Raw genomic sequence first — 23,873 nt, forward strand, 5'->3', positions numbered from 1 at the left:
AGAAGCTGAAAGCTATGTTAACATACATGCATGAAGACTCCTACAGTTCTTCAGTTGTATGGGAAAGTTCACTAAGCACGGACATGTATGTACCAAAACTCTCTGCCTATCTGAACAGATACATGCGGACCTGATACCAGAGTCCTCTGTGGAAAGGCTTCTCACTGCAACTCTAAATGTATCAGATAAATGAAACTGTGAGTATAATCTGTTTTATATTCTGAGGCCCGATTTTACAGCAACAAATAACAACAACTGACAGCAGAGAATTCTCTGTGCTAACATTTAGTCCAGAGCCTGGACTGTTCAGTATCCAGAACCCGCAATCTTCAGAATGCTGACAAAGTACAACAGTTTGTGACATAACGAGTGTTTGGCCTTAGTCTGAATCACTGTCGTCAGCTTTCTTGGACTCTGAAGGGCTTGGCAGCAAGACAAATCGGGGAAACTTTCACATGAGGCCAGCTCCCTGACACTGGTGTGCTTCTAAATAGTTCATGTCTGAGGTCAGCCTGTAGACCACCGGCGATGGCAATCTATGGGAGGTGATACCCGAGGGATGCTGGCAATGTCCCTGCATGGAAGAGCGTTAGGTCTGATCCAGAAGGGCATGAGAAGCCTGCTGAGATGCAAGTGCTGAAATAAATACCCACACAAACACCAGCGTTGTATATTTTCAGTAGCAACCTACTCACTGCTGTGTGTGGGAAAGCTGAAAGTAAGCCGCGGAATTCAACGGAGTCCAAACCTAAGTGTCGAGAACCACCTCCTGGCTCAGGGTCACCACTTCTGAAAGGCAACATTCAGGGCAGACACCGAATGATCTAAGAATCTGACACCCCGGGGTATGTATTGTGGCATCTTGCTATAAGCACATGATTTTAAAGGGACGACCTCCCCTGACAGCCAGGCGTGTGCTTCAACAAATGGTTGAGATGCAGTCACAGAAGTGAACCGCTTCAGATTTCTTTGCCAGTTGCTGCTTCTTGATGATGATTGCAGTGACAAAGAATGTCTCAGTATCAAACCCAATCTATATTCAACTTGATTCTTTACATTGGAAGTCACTCTAATCACCCTTCCTAGACTGCAAGATTTTCCTCATTTCTTCTGAGGCCTGTAATAGTTGTACTACAGATCATAAATACCATTCTCTCTCTCACTTCCCCTCTCTTTTAGCTCTGTCAGTGGAAGGTCTGCCATTGGTGTTTACTAGATACTTCTGGAAAACGACAGTCACTTGAACTGGGAGAGTCCTGATGAAGGATGGCTTTCACTCCTTGAAATGAGAGAAGGCAGGAAAGATGCAACTGCCTGTAGGCGTTGGGAGAGAAGCATCTTGTCTTACTGGCTGGCAGGCCGTTGCAGATGAGGAGACAGTCAATAGAATTACATCAGACACAAAACTCTTCAGATACCTACTTCCCTTAGAAAGTTTTCACGTTCTACATCTTGCTGCCATTCCACATTTTACTATGGCCAAGCGGCTCATGCTTTACCTCTTACTGAATGAAAACCAAAATTCACTCACCCTCCTTCAAAGGGATTGTCTCCTGGGATGACGTGAGTGCTGTCCTTGCCGATCAGGAACTTGATCCGATCGTAAAACGAATGTAAGCTCTGCTGGGAGACGGGGGCTTGTGTCTCCTGGATGATATCCAGGGGGTCCGGTGAGCCCAGGCACAGCGCATTGACGTGGCACAGGGGCTGCAAGCAGCAGTCTGGGTCCATGCAATCCATCAGGCCATCTGCAGAAGGGTAAGGAAGATTTTAGAGCTATGGTAACATGGAGGGTTGCAGACTTCAAAGTGCAAGAACTCTTTCCAGTGCACACAACAGAGAAATGTGAATTTACAGCTGCACAGAGTAAGGCATGTTCCCTTAAAGCTCCAGTAAAGAACTTCAAATATTCATTAATATGTGTATATGAAAACAAACACATACACATGAGATCAGAAGCTAAAACAAGCACGTTCAAGGTTAATTCCGGGATATGCCATTTTACATCCGAGTCACCCAGATAACTCCAAAGCCCCCAAAGGTTGGGTTGGCTGTTTTACTGTCCATAAACCAATTACTTCTGCACACTGGTGCTGTTCCCTGAACAAATCACAGGCACAGTGCATCATACCAAAGCTGTCAGGGTTGCTTTCAGCAGGGCTAAATAGTGAAGAAAGCCATGATATCTACCATGGCTGCAGAAAGATCTGTGCATGCAACACACTAAAGATTTTGGCTAGGTAGCTGAGAAAACAAGGGAGATTTTGCCAGGAAGATTCAGTCTCTTTTGGCCTTTGTCACGTTTGTTCCACGCAGACACAGAGTAACAGATGGCCTTAAACTCTCAGAATATAAATCTTGTACTTTCAGCACCACTAAATTGATAATAACAAGAATAATAGCAGTGGACACACATGAGAACAGCTTGCCAAGCGTACTCTAGTAAAATGAGGGTTTGCATATCTGTCAAGTCATCAAATGCACAGACAGCGCTACTTCCCCTCCCACCGCCATAGCAGCATCCCCCAGTTCATTTTGAGATGGCACTGTTCACTGCAAACAGCTTAGTAAAAAAAAAAGTGGTGACAGGAAAGGAAATGCAAAATAAACCTCAGAAGTGGTCTGATGAAGCATCACATTCAGATATAAAAGTTGTTAGCATGAAGTAGAGATGGATCTTTAAATCAGATAAGGGAACTGGTTTTTTTTGTTCTGGGGTAATGGGATAAGGAGCCCTTCACTTCCAACTCACGAGCTCAAGCAAGACAGGTTGACAGTGAATGAAAATTGTTACCATGTGAAGGCTGTTCAAAGACCTATGTGAAATGAGTAGTTGGCCCCAGTGTAGTTGCCGGGAGCTCCTCATAGGAGAGAAACCACCTTTACAGCTAGCATCTTACTGACAATTTCAGCACAGAGGCAAGAAATTAATATCCTTGGAGAGCAAAACTGTCCTGAGAGGGATGAGGTTTGGAGTATAATGTATATTTGGAGGATAATGTATTTTTTATTTCAAAGAAACAATAAATTAAAACAAGACAGTTTGTCATTATTATAGATTGTGAGATTCAGTTTCATCCCAGTTATACCAGTATGAATTAGAAGTCCGTTAACTAATGGTATTGGCATTATTTTAAATTTACTCTGATATACATAGGATGAGAATCTGATCTGTTATTATTGCTCTAGTACTCAGTGATGGCTTACACATCATGGACCAGGATTCAGTTGAGATACACCTGTGCCGTTCTCGGAAGATTTTAGTGCCATAAACCATCACTAGCAACATCATTTCCTGTGGTTACCCGTACACAGAAAACTGAACAAAAAGCCTGTTCAGCGTTCTCAGAGCTTCCAGTCTACGTGTGGGTCAAAGCGCAATGAATCTCTGCTCCACACAGACACGTACACACACACAACGAGTCATTTTCACAAGTGCTCTGCGCCTGCCATTAATGATAATGGGAGCAGCATTAGACTAGCAAAAGCGCTTTTCAAAATCCTATCCATTATCCTCACCTCTGTCTGTTCTGATATCTCTACATCTTTGTAACTCCTCGCAAAATTGCCACGAAAATTTATCAGCTCAGGCACAAAACCTACCCATCTGCTTTTTCGCTTGACGGCTAGTGATAATGAAAAAGAACTAATTACGTTTTATTTGCCCATTAAAAAAATGACTTCCTGCAGATGACTAGGCCAGTAGGCTTGTGGAAGGTCAAATCTCAGATGGAGTTTGAGAGACGGTTCACAGAATAAAGACTTGCCTAGATGTAATATGCTTATCAGTAGCTACCTCATAGAAAAAAAAAAGAGATGGAAAAGAAACAAGAAACCAGCCTTGTTACTATATCCACTACAGTTTTAAGCAAGATAAAACACTGTCATTTTCTCCCACACATTAATAATGTTTTCTAAGGCTACAGACACTCTGCTGAGAGGATGGCAAACCAGCTGTACCACACCTCTTCATTACCCTGTCTTAATTCCAGGCATCAGAAATGTGTTTTGGGACCTGGAGTTGCAAAACAGCAAGGAAATGTCTTTCCACAAACCAGCAGATAAAAGTTTGAAGAACAGATGCACAGGACAATGTCTCGTACAGGTGGGAATACTAAGGTCTTATCTGCAGATGAGAAGTTGAAACCTTTCCACTAACGTGTTTCAGGTCTGTATGGAATAAGTTTGGGGTAATTATACTGGAGAGGTTTCTCACCGACATCTTAAAGCCATTAAGGTCCTCAAGACCTGAAATGGGGTTTAGCATCTCAACTCCCTCTAACATCAGCAGCAGTCTCAGAGCAAAGCATATCTTTCACTTAGAAAATGTAAAGGACATTTTTGTCTGAGCCATGGAGAACCGCAAACGTTAAGCTACAAACCAGGTCATAAACAGCGATGTCTCCATCTGAATATTGTTTTCCTGTGTTTTTTTATGGTATGGTCCACAAGTGATCCATGTGGTGCCCTACAGTGAATTGTAAGGAGATACAATGAAATTGTACACAGCTCTGACTTCTCATGTCCTGAGATCTCTCACTGGATCCTGAACATGCTCTGGGTGACCCTGCTTCGGCAGGGGGGTTCGGACTAGATGACCCACAGAGGTCCCTTCCAACCCCTGCCATTCTGTGATTCGGTGATTCTGTGATTCTGTGATCCATCAGAAGAGTGAGGATAAAGTGACATTTGCAAGAAGCTTCCTACCCATGAAGAGCAAGGCATTCCACGAGCTGCACGGATTAATAGAAAACAAAATCAGAGCAAAATAAAACTCACGCTTCAATGGTTCAAAAAGACAAAAACAAATGTGGGAAGCCAGCACCGGCAGCAAAGAAAAATATAGCAAGGCATGATCTCACAAAACAATATGAGGTAATAATACGAAACACCTTTGAAATTCAAAAAGCACAAAGGTGAATTTTCCTCAGAACTCAGTGCAAAAAATTTCAAAGAGAAGTGACAGAAGGAGGTGTATATGGGACCTAGTGGCTTCTGCACCCCAAATCTTGCAGCAAGAAAGCCACAGAGACACAAGATCCATGTGTGGATTCCTAACTCTGGTAGCTCCCAGAGCACAGATACGCAGCACAGCAAGTTCTCAGCTATGGCCATGTTTATATAGCTCTTGGTTTAAAAAAGTGGCAGCTCCCTTATTCTATGTATAGCCATAATATGACCATGGCATTTCAGACCTGGGAATAAATGTGTTGCTGAAATATCTCCATGCAAGGTGGAAAGTCCTGCATAGAGGGCTTCCAGTAATTCATATGCTTTAAGTTCAAAGAGGCTACTATGATCAGCTTGACTGACCTCTTCTATACACAGGCTGTTAATTTTTTTCCCCCAGAGCTGAATTAAAGCCTGTCTTTTAGAAAGATACCTCATATATCAAAGACAGTTGATTACAGTGAGTCCACCACTTCCTCCGGTAAGCTCTTCAAATGCTTAATTACTGCTAGGAAACTGCACCTTATTCCAATATCCTGCCACTGGAACTTGTTTTGCCTTTGTCTGCAAGGTTACCGATACTTCACTCTGCCCTGCATGCTCTGATGTCTTTTCCATGTGCAAGTCCCTCCAAACAGAGAAACAATCCACTCCAAACCTTTTCCCTACACACCTGAGGAAGATTAAACTTCTCATCGTAAGGTTTGTTTTCCAGCTGCTGGATTTTTTTTTGTGTGTGTGGCATCCTTTGTTCTCTTTCCAGTAACTTCACATCTTTTGTTATGTGTGGGCACCAACACTGGACACAGAACTGTGGCAGCAATACTGGGTACAGAAGAGAGACCACTTCCCAACTTCTGGGTTTTTATACTTCTAAGGTTCACAGTCGCCTTTTGGCAATAGCCTTGCACTGAGAACTCCTATTGAGACAATTATCTCCAGTGACCTCTAAATCCTGTTCTGAGTCATTGCTTTTCAAGAGTCTCCCAATCCGCAAGTATAGCACGCTTTCGTTGTTCCCAGGGGTATTATCTTGCATTTTGCTGCATTAAGACACATTTTGTTTGATCGTGACCTTGTAGCGACGTGAGTCAGATCATTCCGTATCAAAACTATCCGGGTACACTATTCACTACCATACCAAGTTTTAGGTGACCTGAAGATTTTACCAGAAGAGATTTAACCTATGTTCTAAGACAATAATGAAAATGCTGAATAGGGTTAGATCCAACAACCAGTCCCAGGGGACCCCTCTAGAAAAAGCTTCAGTCATGGATGCCTTTCAATTAACAAATTACTTTGGAGATCTGAGACTGAGTCAGATTTTAAGCCATCTCTTGTGTTCCTCAGTATTTCTATGTAATACAAGGTTTTACATCTTTGAGCCATTTTATGCATCCTATATAGACACATGTGCCCTTATCACCTAGGGTGGCAGTCCTGCCAAAAATAAAGCTCTTGTGCCAGACCTCCTTTGTGTAAAGCCATGTAATAAATACTTTTTGCAGTCTCAGAGTTACTGTGGGGTGAATCAAATCACTGCCTCTGTGAAAAGGGAGCTGTTGGCGAGACATTGCCACATCTGGTCAATAATGTGATCAATGGGCTGCATCTTTAACCAAGAATCATGTCATCATAGAATAAGCAAGACTGGATGGGACCTCTGGAGGTCATCTTGTGAGCCCTGTCTCATTCCCTTCAGAGAGGGACAGACATAAAGGAGAACCATCAGGACTCAGCAAAAAATGTTCATTTTCTGACACTTACAATAAAGCAGCTCCAATATATTCAGCTAACGTTATTTTTTAGGGGACTAAGTCCACTTTCATCAGATAATCTGAACTCTGTATATCACCAGACAGCAAGTTTTACTTTCGGATTATCTCGCTCATTTCTTGCAGATGGAGTTGGAATACTGTTTTTAGAAAGATGCTTTATCTCATTTTAAAGATTGCAAATCCACCAATCCCGTTAGTGAGCTCTTCGAAACACTACCTTCAACTGTAAACTCCTTGGGAGCAGAGACTGTGTCTTTATTTTCTGTTCACAAAACATCATCTGTTCCAGTCCCAAAGGGCTCTGAAGTGTCAGCTCAACGCAATGAAATAACCACAATTCTCATTAAAGATTTATATCTGCAATGCATTTTCAGCCTGTTCTCCCCGCAAGCATGGCTTCATGAAAGGGACTAAACTCTAAAGCTATATGAGCCTTCTTGGAGCAGGACCTTGGCCTAACAATCACAACACTTGCTTAACACCAGCTGGAAAACACCTGGTATTAACTGACTTTGAACACTCTCACTGTAGCAACTGGGAGAGCTGCATCAGGTAATGACAATGGATCCGAACGCTGACCTTATTCAGGAGCTTCACGAGATGCTCAATATCATAACTGCCTTCCACAAATAGTCACCTGGATACCAAAGTTAAGATGACCTAAAATTACTTGGCTTTCAAACAATGCTTGTGACCCATCACTTTCTGAAAATTGTGCCTTTTATGACGCTTAACTAGCATGCAAAAAAATACAGCCATGCAAACCAACCAGAAGTTTTGCAAATCTGGAGCTGCTGGGGTCAGTGTGGAGGACTTGGGGCTGTGCCTTGCTTAATCTGCCCACCATAGCTTCAGGCGGGCTGGAGGAGCACTGTCTCGTGCTCTCTGGTATTCACCACACAAGGAGCTGCAGGATCCAAGCCAAAAGTCATTTTCTTCTCAAGAAAACAACAAATAAACTGAATCTGCTCTAGGTACGTTATGAGAGAGACAAAGTTGGTATGGTCCAGCACCGCATCTGCCAGGCTGGTTAAATGGGACCTGCTCCTTCGTGCCCAGGCACACAGGACAGGGCAGGCGCTGAGTAACTAAAGAGGTTTTGTGACTGTTCCTTTCTTGGAAGCCTTCATGTCCAGACACTCCGGCTTCCCTGAAAGCCTCCTTTGCTAGGAATGGATTCAGATCCTAAGGCACACAACCAGCCACTAACTGACAGTGAAAAACTGTGTGAACACCACTGCTCATTAGGAGAGGCAGATCTTCTGGCTTACTTCTAAACTATGATGAGATGAGCGTGACATCTTCCCTGCCCAGAACAAAAACTAATTGTCACATTCACAGCCACTATTATCATCTTCAGCAGTAATGGGGCTACTGTCCCTGCATTCCTTGGGTTGCTGCTGCACTTGCTGGCTGCAAAGTGCTCACAAATCCCACAGCAGCCTCAGTCCTCTTTCCAGCCTCATGCAGTCTGGCTTCCAAGAGCCTCACCCACCATCACGCAGTGCCAACAAGGTGTCAAGGATCAGAGTTTTGTACAGAAGCAAAAGCCTGGTTTTGAGACACTGCTTCTGCAGTAAACAAGATCAGCCGAGAGCTAATAAAATTTCAAATTAGCTGTGACTTTTCATGGCCCCACAATTGTGTTGGCTGATTTAATGGGCAGCGTCTTAGCTCGCTGAGATTGAATAATTGAGCATTTCTACAGCGTTATGGATGCTGCAACAAAAATCCGTCACGCTAACATCAACAACCGAATGAAAATAACCTTCAGTTAGAGGTGTTATTCTGTGTTTAAGCAGACTCTGAGAGGTGCTGCATGTCAAATGTCGGGCTGCAACAGGCAGGCCACAGGTAGGGACGGACCTGTTTGTAGGCAGAGAGCATCCTGGGGACCATGATGCACATCGGGAGCCTTGGACATGCAGGCGGTCAGGAAGAGGTGAGCTTAAGGAGCCTTGTTAGGGTAAATCGACAAACTCAAGTATTGCTCCTGCTGACTTTTTGCCACTGACTGCAGTGGCAACAGCCTCTGGGAGAAATTGTACTAGGCAAAGCAAAACTCGAAAGAAAAATAACAATAAAAAGTCATTGTCTTTGTATTTTCATTGCCAATGAAAGCATAAAATACACTGTTTATCCAAATAATTGCATGTTTCACCTCATCCAGTTCTTATCTTTCAGCTTCTTTTCTGTGCCATTCACCAGGCAACATCATCGCTTTTTGGGGGTACACTGTCTTCCTTGTCCTGCAGTGCTTTCGGATGTATTACTGGGAAAGTTTGGATGAGGAGGGTTTAAAATTCAGATGTTCAACAGTAAAGCTAAGTATTAGTCTTACCCTTGAGCAAATCAGATTTTACCCTTTCAGCTCTAGTCTAAACTCTGGTGAAACAGAGACTAAAGGAACGACTCAGTACTTCTGCACAAAACACAAGTTATTGTTCATGTGAACGCTTGTCCTGATGGAGGTTTAAAGGAGTAATGATGTTCTGCCCTGATCTGAGCACTGACACTCCATTTAATCCAGTTGGATTTGGGGAATAAATAGGTTTTACTCCAGCGCTTTGCAGAGAACAATTTTACCTATTCAACAAAAGAGTTGTAGCTTTTAGCCCCACTGAAAGGAATCAAAGGGAAACAAAACACAAATGTAAGGAACAACAGCAAGGTGACTGTCTACGCCGTGTGATCATGTTAGCTATTAATATTCTCTTTGCTCTTTCTATCCCACCTGCTCTGTTTTGATTTTGCCTGAATAAGGTTCCACTGGCTTTATCCTGGCTAAATTAGATTGCTGGCTGCCTGGGAAAGGAATTGCCCTCATCTCTTTCTCTAGGTGCTCAGCACATGTTTGCAAGTTCAAAATAATATAGGCATATGTAATAGCAATCATGCATTTGAATTACAGCACTCCTTGGGCTCTGGTGCAGAAGCAGAGCTGTGCAGTGCTAGTCACTACAGAAATACTCTGCAAGAAGTTCACCCTAATCCAGAGCTACATTCTTGTTTAAAAAAACATCTGAAAAGAAAAAGAAGGGAAGTGGGAGGAGGAAATGACAAAAAACACCTGATAATCACCACTAGCTGGGTATAAACCAGAGCTGTAATAACGTGTTTAGAGTCTACAAGCTCACAGCATCCCCCAGCTCATCACTGTGCCGGAGGATGCAGCTGGCTTCATGGGTTTCTTCCTTTCTCCAGGCAGGCTTTCAACAAAGGGATTTGCACATTGCACAACCAGCAAAGCAGCACAGAAACCAGGCAGTCGATGCCTGGAGAGACTTTATGAAGCGTAGAAAGGCATGTGAGGGCCTTTCCCAGCAGAGGAGACTAGCATTCCGACAGGGCAGTAAGCATAGGTTGCTTAACCTGATCGATGGTCATGAAATAGCATACCTGAAACTGCCTCCTTCAGGAGCCAAAGCACCTCTCAAAAGTGATTCCTCTGAGAAAAAGGGACTCAGAGCTCAGAATTTTTTTGTGGGAGCAAGAGGTTCACACCCTAGGCAGCTGAGATATCCCTGTCACCAAGATCTCTCGCTTTCCTGGCAAGTGCTGCAAGTGTTGGGCTACTACTGAAAAGTTCAGCCTAACAGAGTCTGTTGACTGAATCCAAGGCAATTCCAGCAATCATCTGAGCACAGCTTGGACAGTGAGCTCAAGTAACTCAGATATAGGCATGTTTCTCAAGAGGAAAGTGGCCATGCACTCTATGCACCCTGAGCACAACTGGGGCAAAACCTTAGGTTTTTAAGGGGACTTTCTGCCCTGAAGAGGAGGAAAGAGATTGCCTTGGGTGCTGAAGCAGGTCTGTCAGACCTTTCTTCAATTTCTCTTTGAGCATTGGTGCCCAAACTCTGTTTCAGCATCTTCTCAGGTGCAGAAATGCTTTGTGAAATGCGTGTCCAAGCCTGTCTTTTCTGAAGATGGTTCACGTCAACATTTGTTATATCGTAAACACCAGCAGTGCCTCCTTCCTATCAGCAACTCCCCCCATTTCAGGAGACAATGGAATGTTTCTTTTGACACAGAGGACACTTTCATGGTTTCTTGCAGAATCCATTAATCAAAGGCATTTCATTAAGAACTAGTCAAAAGTACCAGGAACCCTCCCAAGCTGTCAAGACAATCCACAGCCATTGCTAGGCCCTCAGTTCCCAACAGAGCATCCTCAGTTATGGCACAAGCACCACCTGCTCCTGGATGCTGTAATGCCTGGGCTCCCACCGCCCTCCTGACAGCCCCAGCGCTAGCAACCGGCAGCAGGTAACACTCAAGAGTTATCGCCCAACATGGAATCAGCAAAGAGCTGAAACCTGAAAAAGTGAACTGGTCATTTTGTTCTCTTATTCGAGGAGAGGCTGATTAACAGTCATCATAAAACAGAGGAAGAGAAGCTGGGTGATTTATAACAAATTATACCAGCTAGCCAATCTTTTCAGGTACAGCAGAGTTCCTCATCATTTTAGCAGTGCTTTGTGGTTCCTCCAAGATGACCCTGTTGTTTGACTAGATCTATCTGTGATGGTAAATGCTAATTTATGATGGCTGTTTCCCCAGGTGCGTTCAGATCTCAACACTTCCCTTCATAAATGTAGCTCGCACATTAATGCATCATTTTTTATGGTTTCGAGGAAGCAGACAGCTCCCACACCATGCCCAGGAGACAATCTTCTTATGCTATAAAAGCCTTGCAGGAATGAAGTAAAGGTTCATAACAGTGCACAAAAAGAAAAAAAAAAAAAAAATCTGAACGCACCCCACCACCTTGTCGGCAGCTCAAGCATTTGCAAAGACAAAGGTTTGTGCTCTGGGGTTCTCCTGGATTCTTTACAAGTCCCTTTACAACTCTGCCGCTGCCTTCAGGTGTAACCCTACGTACTGGCAAAAAGCAACGCAGGCTCCTGCCAGCTCCCTAACGCGTTATTTGGCGTGTGGTGGACAGATGGTGGACGCGTGGGTGTTAAGAAGGCCAGTGTGCAGAGCCAAAATTTCTCTTGCCAAACAATTTCAAATGCTGCTGTCCCAAAGCATTATGCAAGTCTCCTCCTTACTACAAGCACTGTCTTGAATGGGGCAAGCAAGACATGAAGCGTTACTCTGTGGAGTTGCACCAGTGGGCTATGGTATAGTAAAACAAACAGCATTGATTTGCCTCAGAGAACCAACTCCTGATCATTCAGATGTGGCCACGGCAGAATTACATCGCCCCTGAGGTGAGAGCTGGTGTCTAGTGGCAGCAATAACTGATGCTCAGGGCTGCAAGCAAGGGCAAAAATCCCCTTTGTGGTGGTGGCTCTGACCTACTCGCTGCTCGAGGGTTTGAAGACTGAGGCAACATTTAGTTGCTCTGGCCTAGGAGGATAGAGGGAAGCATAGCATAAGGATTGCTCCAGCTGGGAGGCAGCATCTGGTGGAGCACAGACAGAACTTGCAAAGGCAAGATGAGGCCACACGTACATTGGAACCCTGTGTTTGTGCTAGGCTAAATGCCTTGCATGTAGCTGTCATAGAATCATAGAAGCTCCACTACCACAATTCTTGCAGAAAAAGAGAACAGGATGGTTTGTTTTCTTCACTCACAAAGGAAGATCATTGACCAGGTGACATGTAAGAAAAATGAAGTTGCTACACTTCTATGCAATGGTGTGCAAGATATGCTAGGATAGGCCAGCATTATTAGACTGGGAAGACCGTCTATCTGTCTGTCTATCTATCCACCCATCTATCTGTCAGTTTAAATTCTCCTGTGGTAATCACCAACACAAGCCTTTGAAAGTGTTCAAATTGGGAAGAGGCAGCAGAGAACAGCAGACAATTGAACATCTAATAAATATGAAGTGTTAGATAAAATTAGGGACATTTATATTTCATTTTCATCTGAGAAAGATTCTTGCCTTTCACAGGTAAAGTAGATTAACTTTGTCTGAGCAGCGTTCAAGAGCTGTTTAGCAGCTGGAATTGTTCAAGGTGGGAAAGGAGGGGCAGAGACAGCTCTGATTCCCAGAGAACCAGCAAGGCTTACCCTATCTGGAAGACCTGGCTACTCTGGAAAAGCCCAAAACAATAACAAAGGCCCTCACGTGAAGTTACTGTGTTGATCAGACAGAACTTTTAGACCAAAAGAGTAATTTACTTTAACACCTATAATTCTCTCATGGTTCCAGGACAGTGAGGTGTATCCAGAAAATGGTATGGTGAATTGGCCAACTCTCTGGCTCTCAATATGGAGGGAGTCATACAGTTAGATGATTTCTCCAGAGCAAAGATGGTTAACATAGTTTTGCTGCCCAATAGCATATCAGTGACACTGTGAAGAATGTCCTCTCCTCCTCCCCTCTCTTTTTCCTGTACACTCTGTTCCTGATGGAGGAATCTCCAAATCCAACGGAGCCCATACTTATCCTATGGAATATCAGCCTCTTCTCAAGGCTTTATCAAATGCTGTTAACTCCACTTCTAGGACTTGTCACAGAAGATAATTTTCTTGGTCTTTTAAACCTTCAAACTTCTTCTTCTTCAAGCACATGACAGAGCACTCGGTGTGGGGTGAGACAGGGCTACTCTCAGGTAGTGTTTGCAGCCATGAATTAGAGAGGTTATTTTCTGCCACAGGCAGGCAAGAACCACTTTTCTCAGCTTGTTTTAAGGAAACACTTCCCATTTGTTTTAAAATAGGTGGCCTCTTAGGTCAAATGTGCAAAATCCTAGCCTTTTACCCAGACTGTTACAGCTCTGTCACTGCACTGTTTTCCCTTGACTTACACCGGATGATCGCCTGCTCTCAGTTACTTGCTACAACTCCTTTCAAGTTGACGGGCTTTGTGTTTAAAAGTGTAAATAAAGTGGACCTGGGTGTGAAAACTAAGTGGGGGCTTTGACAAAGGACACTTGTGTGTGGAGAGGGGACTGCTCTCTGAGACACCTTTTTTCTAACCTTAACCAAGATCACATTTCACCGAGTCTCTCTCTGAGTGACTTCTTGCTTAGCTTGTTATTGTTTATCTGAATAGCCTCCAGATTTAAGAGGCAAACACACCCTGTAATTTGGTACCCGTCTGCCTCAGGGTATGATTAGGCTGGGATCTGATGAAAAAGATTCTGACTTCAGCTCCCATTATCCCGAGGAATTTCCGGCTGCTGGGATCTTGATTAGCAGACACACGATACAACAGAGGAGGAACCAGCTTCAGTTGAGTTCAGGCAGAGTGAAACCCCTGCCCCATAGTGTGATCGGCCCCACCGTGGTGTCTCAACCTTGAGACACACTGCTCTGAGCAGAAAGTGACTTACCAAAAGTTCAACCATATAACCTATGAGGTTATATCTGAAATAGCTCAGAGAGATGATGCCCTAAACCTATTTCTGTCCGCTGATGGTACAAACGGTGACTACCTCAGATATTTGGCTTCTAAAGCTTCATGAAATTACTCTCATTTCCATTGCCTACATTCATGTGCATATGAAGACAAATTCAGCAATTAGCCCTGAAATTCTTTATGGTGAACAGTCAAATAAACCTTCTTTTTCCAGCTCTGAGAAGGCATCACTCCAGAGAGAGTGAGACGACCCCAAAATAGAGAGAAGCCATAGTGCTTATACACATACTACTTGATCTTTCAAGAGGCTGTTCAGGCCTACATCTCTTAAGTGCTCTTTGAAGCACAGCAGTTTCCCAAGGCAGAATGTTTGTGGAGACAAGGTGGTGGCATCGAATATGGGCTCAGTTCTGTTTCCGAAACACAGACACCTAGTGTCATTTGACTTGCCTTTGGATACCTGAGAAACCCAAAGGCAGCCGTCACGCATGAAATGTATATTTGCTCTACTAGAGGTCCAAGCTATTGTGAAGGGGAAGCCAGAAGCCAGCTGGGGTACTCTAGGATGTCTCTGATGGAGCTGGACAAGAGGCAACAGACATCAAATTGAAACAGGGAAAATTATGATTAGATATTAGGAGAAAAACATTTACTATAAAGATGATCAGATACTGGAGCAGGTTGCCCAGAGAGGTGGAATCTCCACCCCTGGAGGTGTTCAAGACTTGACTGGACACAGTCCTGAGGAACCTGATGTAATTAGACCTGCTTTGAGCAGGGGGTTCAACTAGACCACTGCTGGAGGTCCCTTCCAACCTAAATTACTCTATGGATGTTCTTCAAATGTCTGTAGCTGTCTTACTATAGGGACCAGTATAACAACTGGGAAGAAGGTCCAGAATCAGCCTCTCTTGACCAGTCCAGGAAACCATATTCAAAACCCTGTACTAAGCAAGGAATTTGGTTTTCAGAGTAGACGTGCCTCAGCACTGCTGATGCCCCTACACCTCGGAGGCTGAAATTCTAGATTTGAGGCCACAAATACAGCACAAATACTGCAGAAACATGTATAAAAATCACCTCGAAGAGGTAAACCTACATCTGTTCCACCTTCCAGCTGAGGAGAGTCCTTAGCAGTAATGTAAAAAAATCAAAGGAAGAGCATAGTGTGTGGCATGGATTATCTGCAAACTGTAACGCACACCATGTGCATGGTTATTTTTTTAGTTTATCAAGAGTAAAGTCAACACTCATTTGTGGGCTCTGACACATGAATAAGCTGTCACATGGTAATATGTATCAATCTGTCAGCTGCTCTGCTCTAGCTGTGTACACCACTGCTCCACACAAGTTCACCAAATGCAAGTTAGCAGCTGATGTGCACTAACTTGTAAATATGGCGATGCCTTTTGTCTCTCTGATCTACATCTGCTGTCCTGCAGGCTAGCAAGGTGACAAACAGCTTGTTTCAAGGCAAGGGTAACCTAATTACAAGGTTACAACCTTGAACCAGGAGATATGAGGAGATGGTGTTCCACCAACTTGCTCAGAGTCGAATCATGCTCGTTTCGATGTTGTGCAGATGCAGTCTGCCTTGTGTGTTAGGCTGCACTACTCCTTCTCTCCTCTCTCTCTTTCTAAAAACTTCACAGGGTTTTTGTTGGTTATTTTTTGCCATGGAAACCGGGATTATCCTCGGCTCTATTTAACATACTTTTACACATCTGACGTGATGAACTTTATTGCTGCCCTGTGTCAGCTGTAAATAGGAAGGATGACTACAGTGATATTCAGTTTCATGTGAGGCAAAAAGCAACCTTTGTTTTACAGCGCGTAATCTTTGTATGGTTCTCCAGTTTTTTCCCATCTTTTTCTAATGGGATAATTTGGTCCATTTGCCATGCCAGATGTGCAGAAGCATTTTAAATATTCAATCAGAATCCCAGTTGCTGTGAAGCAGATAATCACAGTCTTGGCTTGGCTATTTTTACTTTTTTTAAACCGTGTTCTTGTGAACATGATAAAACAGAGGCTGGCAAAATGCAGTCTCCACTTCATGGTCAGGGTTCTGGCCCAGACTGGTAGTTTACAAAGGCTTTTGCTGAGTGACAACAAAACAAATTACACAGTCTCCCTTACGCCTTAAATTTAATATCTCATCTCCTATCCTCTAATTCAGACCTTCACACTGCATCAGGGTTTTCTTTGTAATGAGATAACTCTGAATATTAAGTTTGCATTATGCAGGGCTATTATTCACATGCCTGACATCATTACATACGGAACTGTAATCGATAAAACATGGTTAGAGAGGGATTGGATGGCTTGTGGGCACGGAGATCTGTCACTGAAGCCTCTAAGTTTCTGCAAAATATCCATCCCAAGTCAGTAGTGACCTACCAGAGAGCCTTGATGAAAACCTCAGGCAGTGAGGCCAAAGTTTGAAGAGTTGGGGGCGTTTGCTGTCTGAGGTGTTCCCATCGTGTCACTGCTGAGCCACCCGCCTGGGGTGCAGTTATAGGACGAGTGCAAAGCCTCTGCCTGCTCTCTGGTATCTGGACTTGACTTGAGGATAAACAAACCTCCCTCTTCAGCCCTGCCACCCCAAGTCCCAATCCGTTTCATTTAAATTCAAATCCACTCTGGCTGAGTCAGCCAGGCAGACTTCGCTGTCTGTTCTCCACCAGCTGTCAGAAAACAATCTGCCCTGCAGAATCCAGCCCAGCTGACTCTTCACTGTGCAAGGTTTACAGGCTCTGTGAAGCCTGACATACCACATGTGCTCATGTCCTACCTCCGTCGTTGTCTTTCCCGTCGCCGCATGCTGTCTCCATGGAAGTATCGCAGCCCGCTCCTCTCCAGCCCAGCTGGCAGACACAGTGCCAGCCATTCATGTCCAGCGTGCATCTGCCGTTGCCGTTACACAAGCCAGGGCATCCCTCTGCAAGGCAAACAGCCACACATTCAAATGCACTGAAAAGACAAAGCAACACAGCCTGGAAAGGGGCTAATTAAACAGCTTTTTCCCTTTGCCTTCAGTTTCTTTCTCCACTCCCGCTTGGAGTCTTCCCACCTAGTGCGAACTGCCCCAGCTCGGTATCAGAACGGTGGTGACCAGTCAATGGGCTGCTATCTCCCTGGAGGTCCTCACAGTACAGTCTCACTAATTGGATCGAGGGGATGGTGAGCTTCAGGGAGGCAATGAGATTTTCCTGCTCCATTGATTGTAAAACCCACCCTGCCCTCTGAGTCTCTCCAAGCTTTTGCTTTGTAAGACCAAGATTTAGGGTTACCTAAATTCCATGTGGGGTTAAAGTTCCTAACATCCAGTGGGACAAAGCAGCTGGCTTTCAGCAACACTGAGATATTGCAGACTGGTAAGCAGTCAAAGCTGGGTGGAAAGGGAAGACACATCCTATGTTAGAAAATATTTGGAGAACATCCAGTTTCTCTGCTGTAGTCATTTTGGGTGGGATTCATTTCATCTGGTTACAATTCGTCTATAACGGAGATACTTTCAACTCTCTCCGTAGTCAGCAGCGGAAAAGACTGTCCCATGGCATAAATCCCCCTGTGTGTGTTAGATGCCCATATTGATGAGCTGAAGCATGCTCTGGAAACAGCCATTTCTCCCCAGTGACCAGAGAGAGCCCAGCACAGAGGCAAGCACTTCTTTTATTGGTGATAAAATTTAGGGGGAAGGAACACCAAGCTCCCGGTCTGCTCACTAGCGTTTGATTTTCTCATCTGATAACCTCCTGCTGAGATTTTTGTCCTTTTTTCCCCTCCCCAAGAAAACAGCAGAGTAATTTCCACAGTAAGCAGCGGTGTGAGGGAGGCTGCTTAGCTGATACAATTTTGGGGGCTTTTTACCTGTGGAGCTCAAAAATCTTTACCAAGAAGCCGTCAGAAATGTAAGACACACTTTACAGCTTAGGAAACTGAAGTACAAGGGGCTGAAGTGACTGTCAAGGTCACCCAGCAGGACTGATTATACCAGGAACACAATTCAGCCTTCCTAAGCCCTGTTTTAAGGCTCTCTCTATTTATATGTGTGTTGTGTAATCCTGCCATGTCGTTTGAGCTTCCTCGGCCCCTAAGCTTTGCAAGGCAGGTTTGTTCGTGAAACTGTGCAAACAGCACAGACTTATCCTGTCCTAAAGGGTTACAACACGATGACGGAGTTATTGCAACATCTGGTCGACCGCATGATGCACCAGGGTCTGCCCAAGGAAGTGCTGAGAGAGCACATAGCGCGCACCACGTCATCGTGTGTCCTGCGCCGGGGAAGTGTCCTTCAGAAACACTTTTTAACTAAAGAATTATTTCATGGTGAACTTCACATCTTTTCTAGGACTGTTTTTCTATCAAGTGACAGATTTACAGGGACCAATGGAAAAAGAGACAAAAGTGGTAAGGAAAAGTCCTCTGAAAGGATCTTCAATAAATTTTTCATTTGCAAACATATTTGTTGTGTTTAAGTCTTTTAAAGTGTGTATTCTGGGGGAGGCGGGTATACAACATGTGTATGTATATGTCTCAGCATGCTTGTGTGTGTGTGTACTTTGGTATTTGTACACTATATTAGTATTTATATACTACAGAAGAGCTATTTATAGGCAATACTATTTGAAATTTTCTAATACCCTGCCTTCAGTTACTTACAACAGTGCCAAATGTTTAACCATTTAATCTGATTTTTTTCCAGTGCTAGAGCTACTTTATTTGTTTATTCCCTTTATTTACTTTCAGTACAAGCTGAAAGCACTCAGCTGTTTTGGAGAACGAGAGAGGAAGAAGTGTATTACTTGTTAAAATAACCTGCTAAAAGTACTTAGCTAGGTAGGTAATCCCACTTTGGAGTAGATAAATTCAGTTGGGATGGGACCATCCTGACAGTAGAGATAGGACTGTTTTCCCCTCTTTGTAAATCTGCCTAAATTTGTCTAGATGAAAAACCTCTGAAGATATCTCACTTTATGTGTATTCTGCACGGCTCCACTAGAGCTTGGCTGGGGCATCACCACTGAGCACACTTCATGGTTTTACTTCTTGGACTCTTTATAACCCATCCTAAAACCTATAACCCAACCCTGCAGGTGAAGAGGCTGAGTGGGAAACTCCAAAGGTGCTGTGGTGTTGACCTGGACAGGAGTGCAGTAAGTACCAAAAAGAGCTGGGTGATGAGAAGTTGAAGACACCACTGTAGAAGGATGAGAGAAGGAGGGTTGGCTACCACTAGATTGTTAACCCAACAAGTAGTGTTTAATTCCTAGAGCAGGCTCTTATTTTCTGCAATGGGTAGAAGACAGGTTTTAGAAGTTTTTGGTGGGAGCTAAAGACAGAAGTCTCCTGGGTTTGTTTTCAAGTCATGTAGGAACAGGTCCGAAGCCTGGAAATGGTTTAATATAGAGCTATGAGGTTTCACATGATGAAAATACAGAGGGAAAAGAGGGATTTTATTTTACTGTTTTTGATTTAATTATATTTTGCGTTTCATAATCTTTGGAACAAAGATCTCGAATGCAAAGATCTAACATTATCAGACAGTAAAGATGCCGTAGTGATTAATCAGTTGCTTTAAGACCGAAAAAAGCAAATGATCTTCAAATGTCTCATGTGAGGAGTGTCCAGCAAGCATAAGGAAAAACTACCATAACTGTAAAAATTAGGAGCTCATATGGAACTGCATGTCCTCTACTCTCCCAGGCTTAGGAAAGGGGGAATTGGGAGAGGCAGAAAATGGCTGATACAATTAGGATGGGAGCACTTTCTGCATCTGAGGAAATGAGAAGAGCTTTATTTGTCTACGCTAGCACAGCAAAGGCTGAAAAGACTATGATTGTTTTCCACAAATGCTTGCAACAGATAAACAGTGAGAAAGGAAAACAGCTATTTAAACTAAAGAGAATAATGCTGGCATAAGAATAAAGAGACATAAACCAAGCATGAATAAATTCTGGCTGGAAATTAGAAAGAAAAAAAAATAATTTGCCAGGGTCAAAGGAATAAAGTTCTGGAGTAGCCTTCTAGTAGGAGTATTAAGGAGAAGAAGCCTCACTGACCTACCCACAGAGCTCAGTAAATTTATACAAAGTTTTACACAATGTCGTTGCCCTTGACATTAGAAGACTGGACTCTAACAGAAGGGACCCCTTTCAGTTCTACATCTATGAATTTTGTGTGCAGTTCATGTATGTATGAAATGTGTTTGAGACTGAACGGAATTCCATGATTTCCCCTGAATCTTCTAGATCTGGACCCAGAAAAACTAAAAGTCAAGCATCTCAGAAAGCAGACAAACAGGAGAAGCGTCAGTCGGGAGAGGAGAGACAGAAGAGAGAGAGAATCTCATCAGATTGTGCCTTCCCAAAGCATCTATTCCTCTTCCTTGACTATTAAGGGAACCCAGTGTGACTAGCTGAGATAAAAGCATCTACGCTGTAGGTATCTAAAGTGGGATAACTCCCACTTGTAATGTCAAACTCCATTGTTCTGGCACCTCTCAAGTACAGAAAGCAAATTTACCCCCTCCCAACAAAGAGAGAGTGATCTCTGGTTCCTAATGAGATAAATCTCTTCCAAGGAGTCAGAAAGAACTATTTCCTAATGAGATAAACTCTTCTTCACAGATCCACAAACATAAAAGTTTTCAGATATTAACCATTATGTTACAAGGTACAGCAAAGTATCAGTGCTGCGAGGACTAAATCATACCTCTCCTATGTCATGGGTCTGGCAGGAAAGCAGACAGTTTTCAGAAGTAATGAGAAACGAAAGCATTAACAGCAAACAACACAATTAAACAGTAGCTGTCAGAGGACTTGTAGCTTCAGAAAGTTAGAAGATAACATGGACGTGTAGGCCAATATATCTAGGAGAATGGACTTGTAAGTACCATTATTTCTAAACTGGTTCACTGCATAAAGACTTGGCCATCCCGAACACTACAGAGATAGGAATGTACAGTATTCCTCATTCCACAAACAGTGCACTTCAAAGCACTTGACGAAAAGACTACACAAATAAACTTTATCCCTTCCTTTCCCCCTTGCTGGGGAATAAAGCAAAGAGATCATCTTGTCTCCAAAGTGCTTCTGAATATCAACACAGCAGGGTGGCTTAATCCTCACAGATTTACAGCACCATAATCTTGCAGCTCTGATTTCTCATGGCTGGAGTCACTAATGATCCATTATTCCTGTTTGTGTTTGTTAACTGTATGTGGGTGACTAAGAAAATTAAATATACGAATAGAGCTTTTTTTATGGAGGGGGAAGGGAGCCCCGCAATATGAGTTTACCACTGAAACACATGAAAGCGCTGCTGAAAGATGATGATACTGTGGGATATTCGCAAAGATGTCTGGTCTGCCATGCAGAGACAACACAGACCAGGGAAGCAATATCAAAAGTGGACTAATTTTGAACTAGACAAGAAAAGATTATCAGAGGAGACTGTCACCAGAGTAAGAAATCATCCTGCCACTTGAAGATTGTTGGTAAAATAATCTGCTCTTAATGATCTGTACAGTTAAGGTCTTCTCTAATTAGTCCAATTATAAACAACATTCAATGGGAATTTTCTTCAAGCCAAGCCTCATTGCCACTTGAAATTGGACTTAAAAGATAAGGCTGTTATCTTTCCTCCACTGTCAGTATGAAAACACTGATGGATGTTCTAGGAAGTCTCAACAGACGGTGGTTGAGCTCTGAAATGAATAGGACATGGCTGAATGCAACATGTAAGGATCTAAACACCTGCAACTTGAGAGAACATCAAGCAGTAAGTGACCTGCAGAAGTTCTGAAGGACTGAAGGGGAGGAGCAAAGCATCAGCTGATCCCTGCAGATTATGAGAACGTGGTAGTGTGTCATTTTTGTGTGAGGTTTAACAAGGCTAAGTGTCGGGTCCTGCACTTGGGTCACAACAACTCCATGCAACGCTACAGGCTTGTGGAGGAGTGGCTGGAAAGCTGCCCAGCAGAAAAGGACCTGGGGGTGTTGGTGAATAGCCGGCTGAACATGAGCCAGCAGTGTGCCCAGGTAGCCAAGAAGGCCAACGGCATCCTGGCTTGGATCAGGAACAGTGTGGCCAGCAGGAGAAGGAAGGTGATTGTGCCCCTTTACTCAGTACTGGTGAGGCCGCACCTTGAGTGCTGTGCTCAGTTTAAGGCCCCTCACTACAAGAAGGACATTGAGGTGCTGGAGCGTGTCCAGAGAAGGGCAACGGGGCTGGTGAAGGGTCTAGAGAACAAATCTTATGAGGAGCGGCTGAGGGAACTGGGATTATTTAGTTTGGAGAAGAGAAGGCTGAGGGGGGACCTTCTTGCTCTCTACCACTAGCTGAAAGGCGGTTGTAGAGAGGTGGGGGTCAGTCTTTTCTCCCAGGTACCTAGTGACAGGAGGACAGGAAACAGCCTCAAGTTGCATCAGGGAAGGTCTAGACTGGATATCCAGAAAAATTTCTCTACTGAAAGAGCGTTCGGGCATTGGAACAGGCTGCCCAGGGAAGTGGTGGAGTCCCCATCTCTGGAGGTGTTCGAAAAACATGTAGATATGGTGCTTCAGGACATGGTTTAGCAGGCATGGTGGTGTTGGGTTTACGCTTGGACTCGATGGTCTTAAAGGTCTTTTCCAATCTTAATGATTCTATGATTCTATGAAAAACACTCTACTCTTAAACTACCACCATGATATTTTGTGATGGTGGGAATCCAGAAATTGTTAATTAGATAGATCCTGTAAAATGAAGATTAAAAAGTTACTTGCCAGAGCTCCTATTTCTTATAACTGTACAAATGAGGGAATTGGCTGTGGTCAGATCTTGGCTTCTCACTGCTTCTTAGACTTCAGGCGCAGTCCAAAGAAGTCACCTTGCAGCCATCTCTGAATTCAAATACTGTTCAGCATCTTTACATTTCAGACTAGCTGTTATATGCCTCACTAGAGTGTTAACAGGGTTATTTTTTAAGAGCAAGAACTGATAACCAACAACAGAAATGAATTATGCTGATGTACCATCAGCTTCTACGGTATTCTGGATGGAGGATCTCTCTAAAATCAGCACCTCTTTAACAGCAGGTATCTCTCTTTCTCTTAAGCATTACCAGTGTTAATTAGGCCTTCTTCTAGAAGAGTTCAGTCCAATTCTAGTTAGAGCTTCTTGGTTTAATCACGCTGATGTTTGCTCTTGAAACTTGCCCTCCAATTTAGAAACAATTCTGCATCTTGTCTGACTTACTGGTTTATTGTAAAACTGTAGGAAAGATTCAGCAGTAAATCAGGCTCACCCTTGACAACGCAGGATTACTGGGAAGGGATTTCAACCAGAAAGATGTTAATAATTAAGAAAGCCAAAAGGGCATGAGTAATTTAGTCTTGAAAAATGCACACCATGCAGTTAGCCAAGTAAAAAACATGTACTTTTAATGTTTCAGCTATTGCTAAACTTTCCAAAAGAGGCCATGCATGGTAAGAGACAATCTTTTATTCTAAGTATATTGCTTAACCTGTTACCCACTGAAATACTCACAAAATATAATCTGTCTTTATTCTTGGGTGTAAAGGTGAGTCAAAAGGCTACCCAGAGGCAAAAGGACAGCTACAGAAGACTTAGTAAAAAACAATCGGGCCACTGAATGGGCAAATCAATACTGAAGGTCCCTGGACCCCGGCTCTGCAGGCTGATTTCTCATGTTTTTTATCCCCTTGGTGCTTAGCTGGTACCTTTTGATCCAACTTTCTCCAGTACATGCTGAGATGAAAAGGAGGAGTCCTGGGGTTTTGAAATGAAAAACACTGAGACATGGAACATTAACAGG

The 23,873-nt window shown here is 43.5% G+C and overlaps 1 protein-coding gene across 17 annotated transcripts in view; it reads right to left on the reverse strand.

Annotated features, from left to right (window-relative positions):
* Nucleotides 1-23,873, reverse strand: part of TENM4 (teneurin transmembrane protein 4) — a 648,250-nt gene that overhangs the window by 105,325 nt on the left and 519,052 nt on the right. For all 17 annotated transcript variants that reach the window (XM_075416263.1, XM_075416294.1, XM_075416284.1 and 14 more), the window contains 2 exons: nucleotides 16,845-16,991; nucleotides 1,532-1,748 (listed from right to left, as the gene is read on the reverse strand). In XM_075416263.1, coding sequence (XP_075272378.1) covers nucleotides 1,532-1,748; nucleotides 16,845-16,991 — 364 coding nt within the window. The remainder of the gene's footprint in view (nucleotides 1-1,531; nucleotides 1,749-16,844; nucleotides 16,992-23,873) is intronic.

Source organism: Opisthocomus hoazin, chromosome 1 (assembly GCF_030867145.1).
Source record: "Opisthocomus hoazin isolate bOpiHoa1 chromosome 1, bOpiHoa1.hap1, whole genome shotgun sequence".
Taxonomy (NCBI): domain Eukaryota; kingdom Metazoa; phylum Chordata; class Aves; order Opisthocomiformes; family Opisthocomidae; genus Opisthocomus; species Opisthocomus hoazin.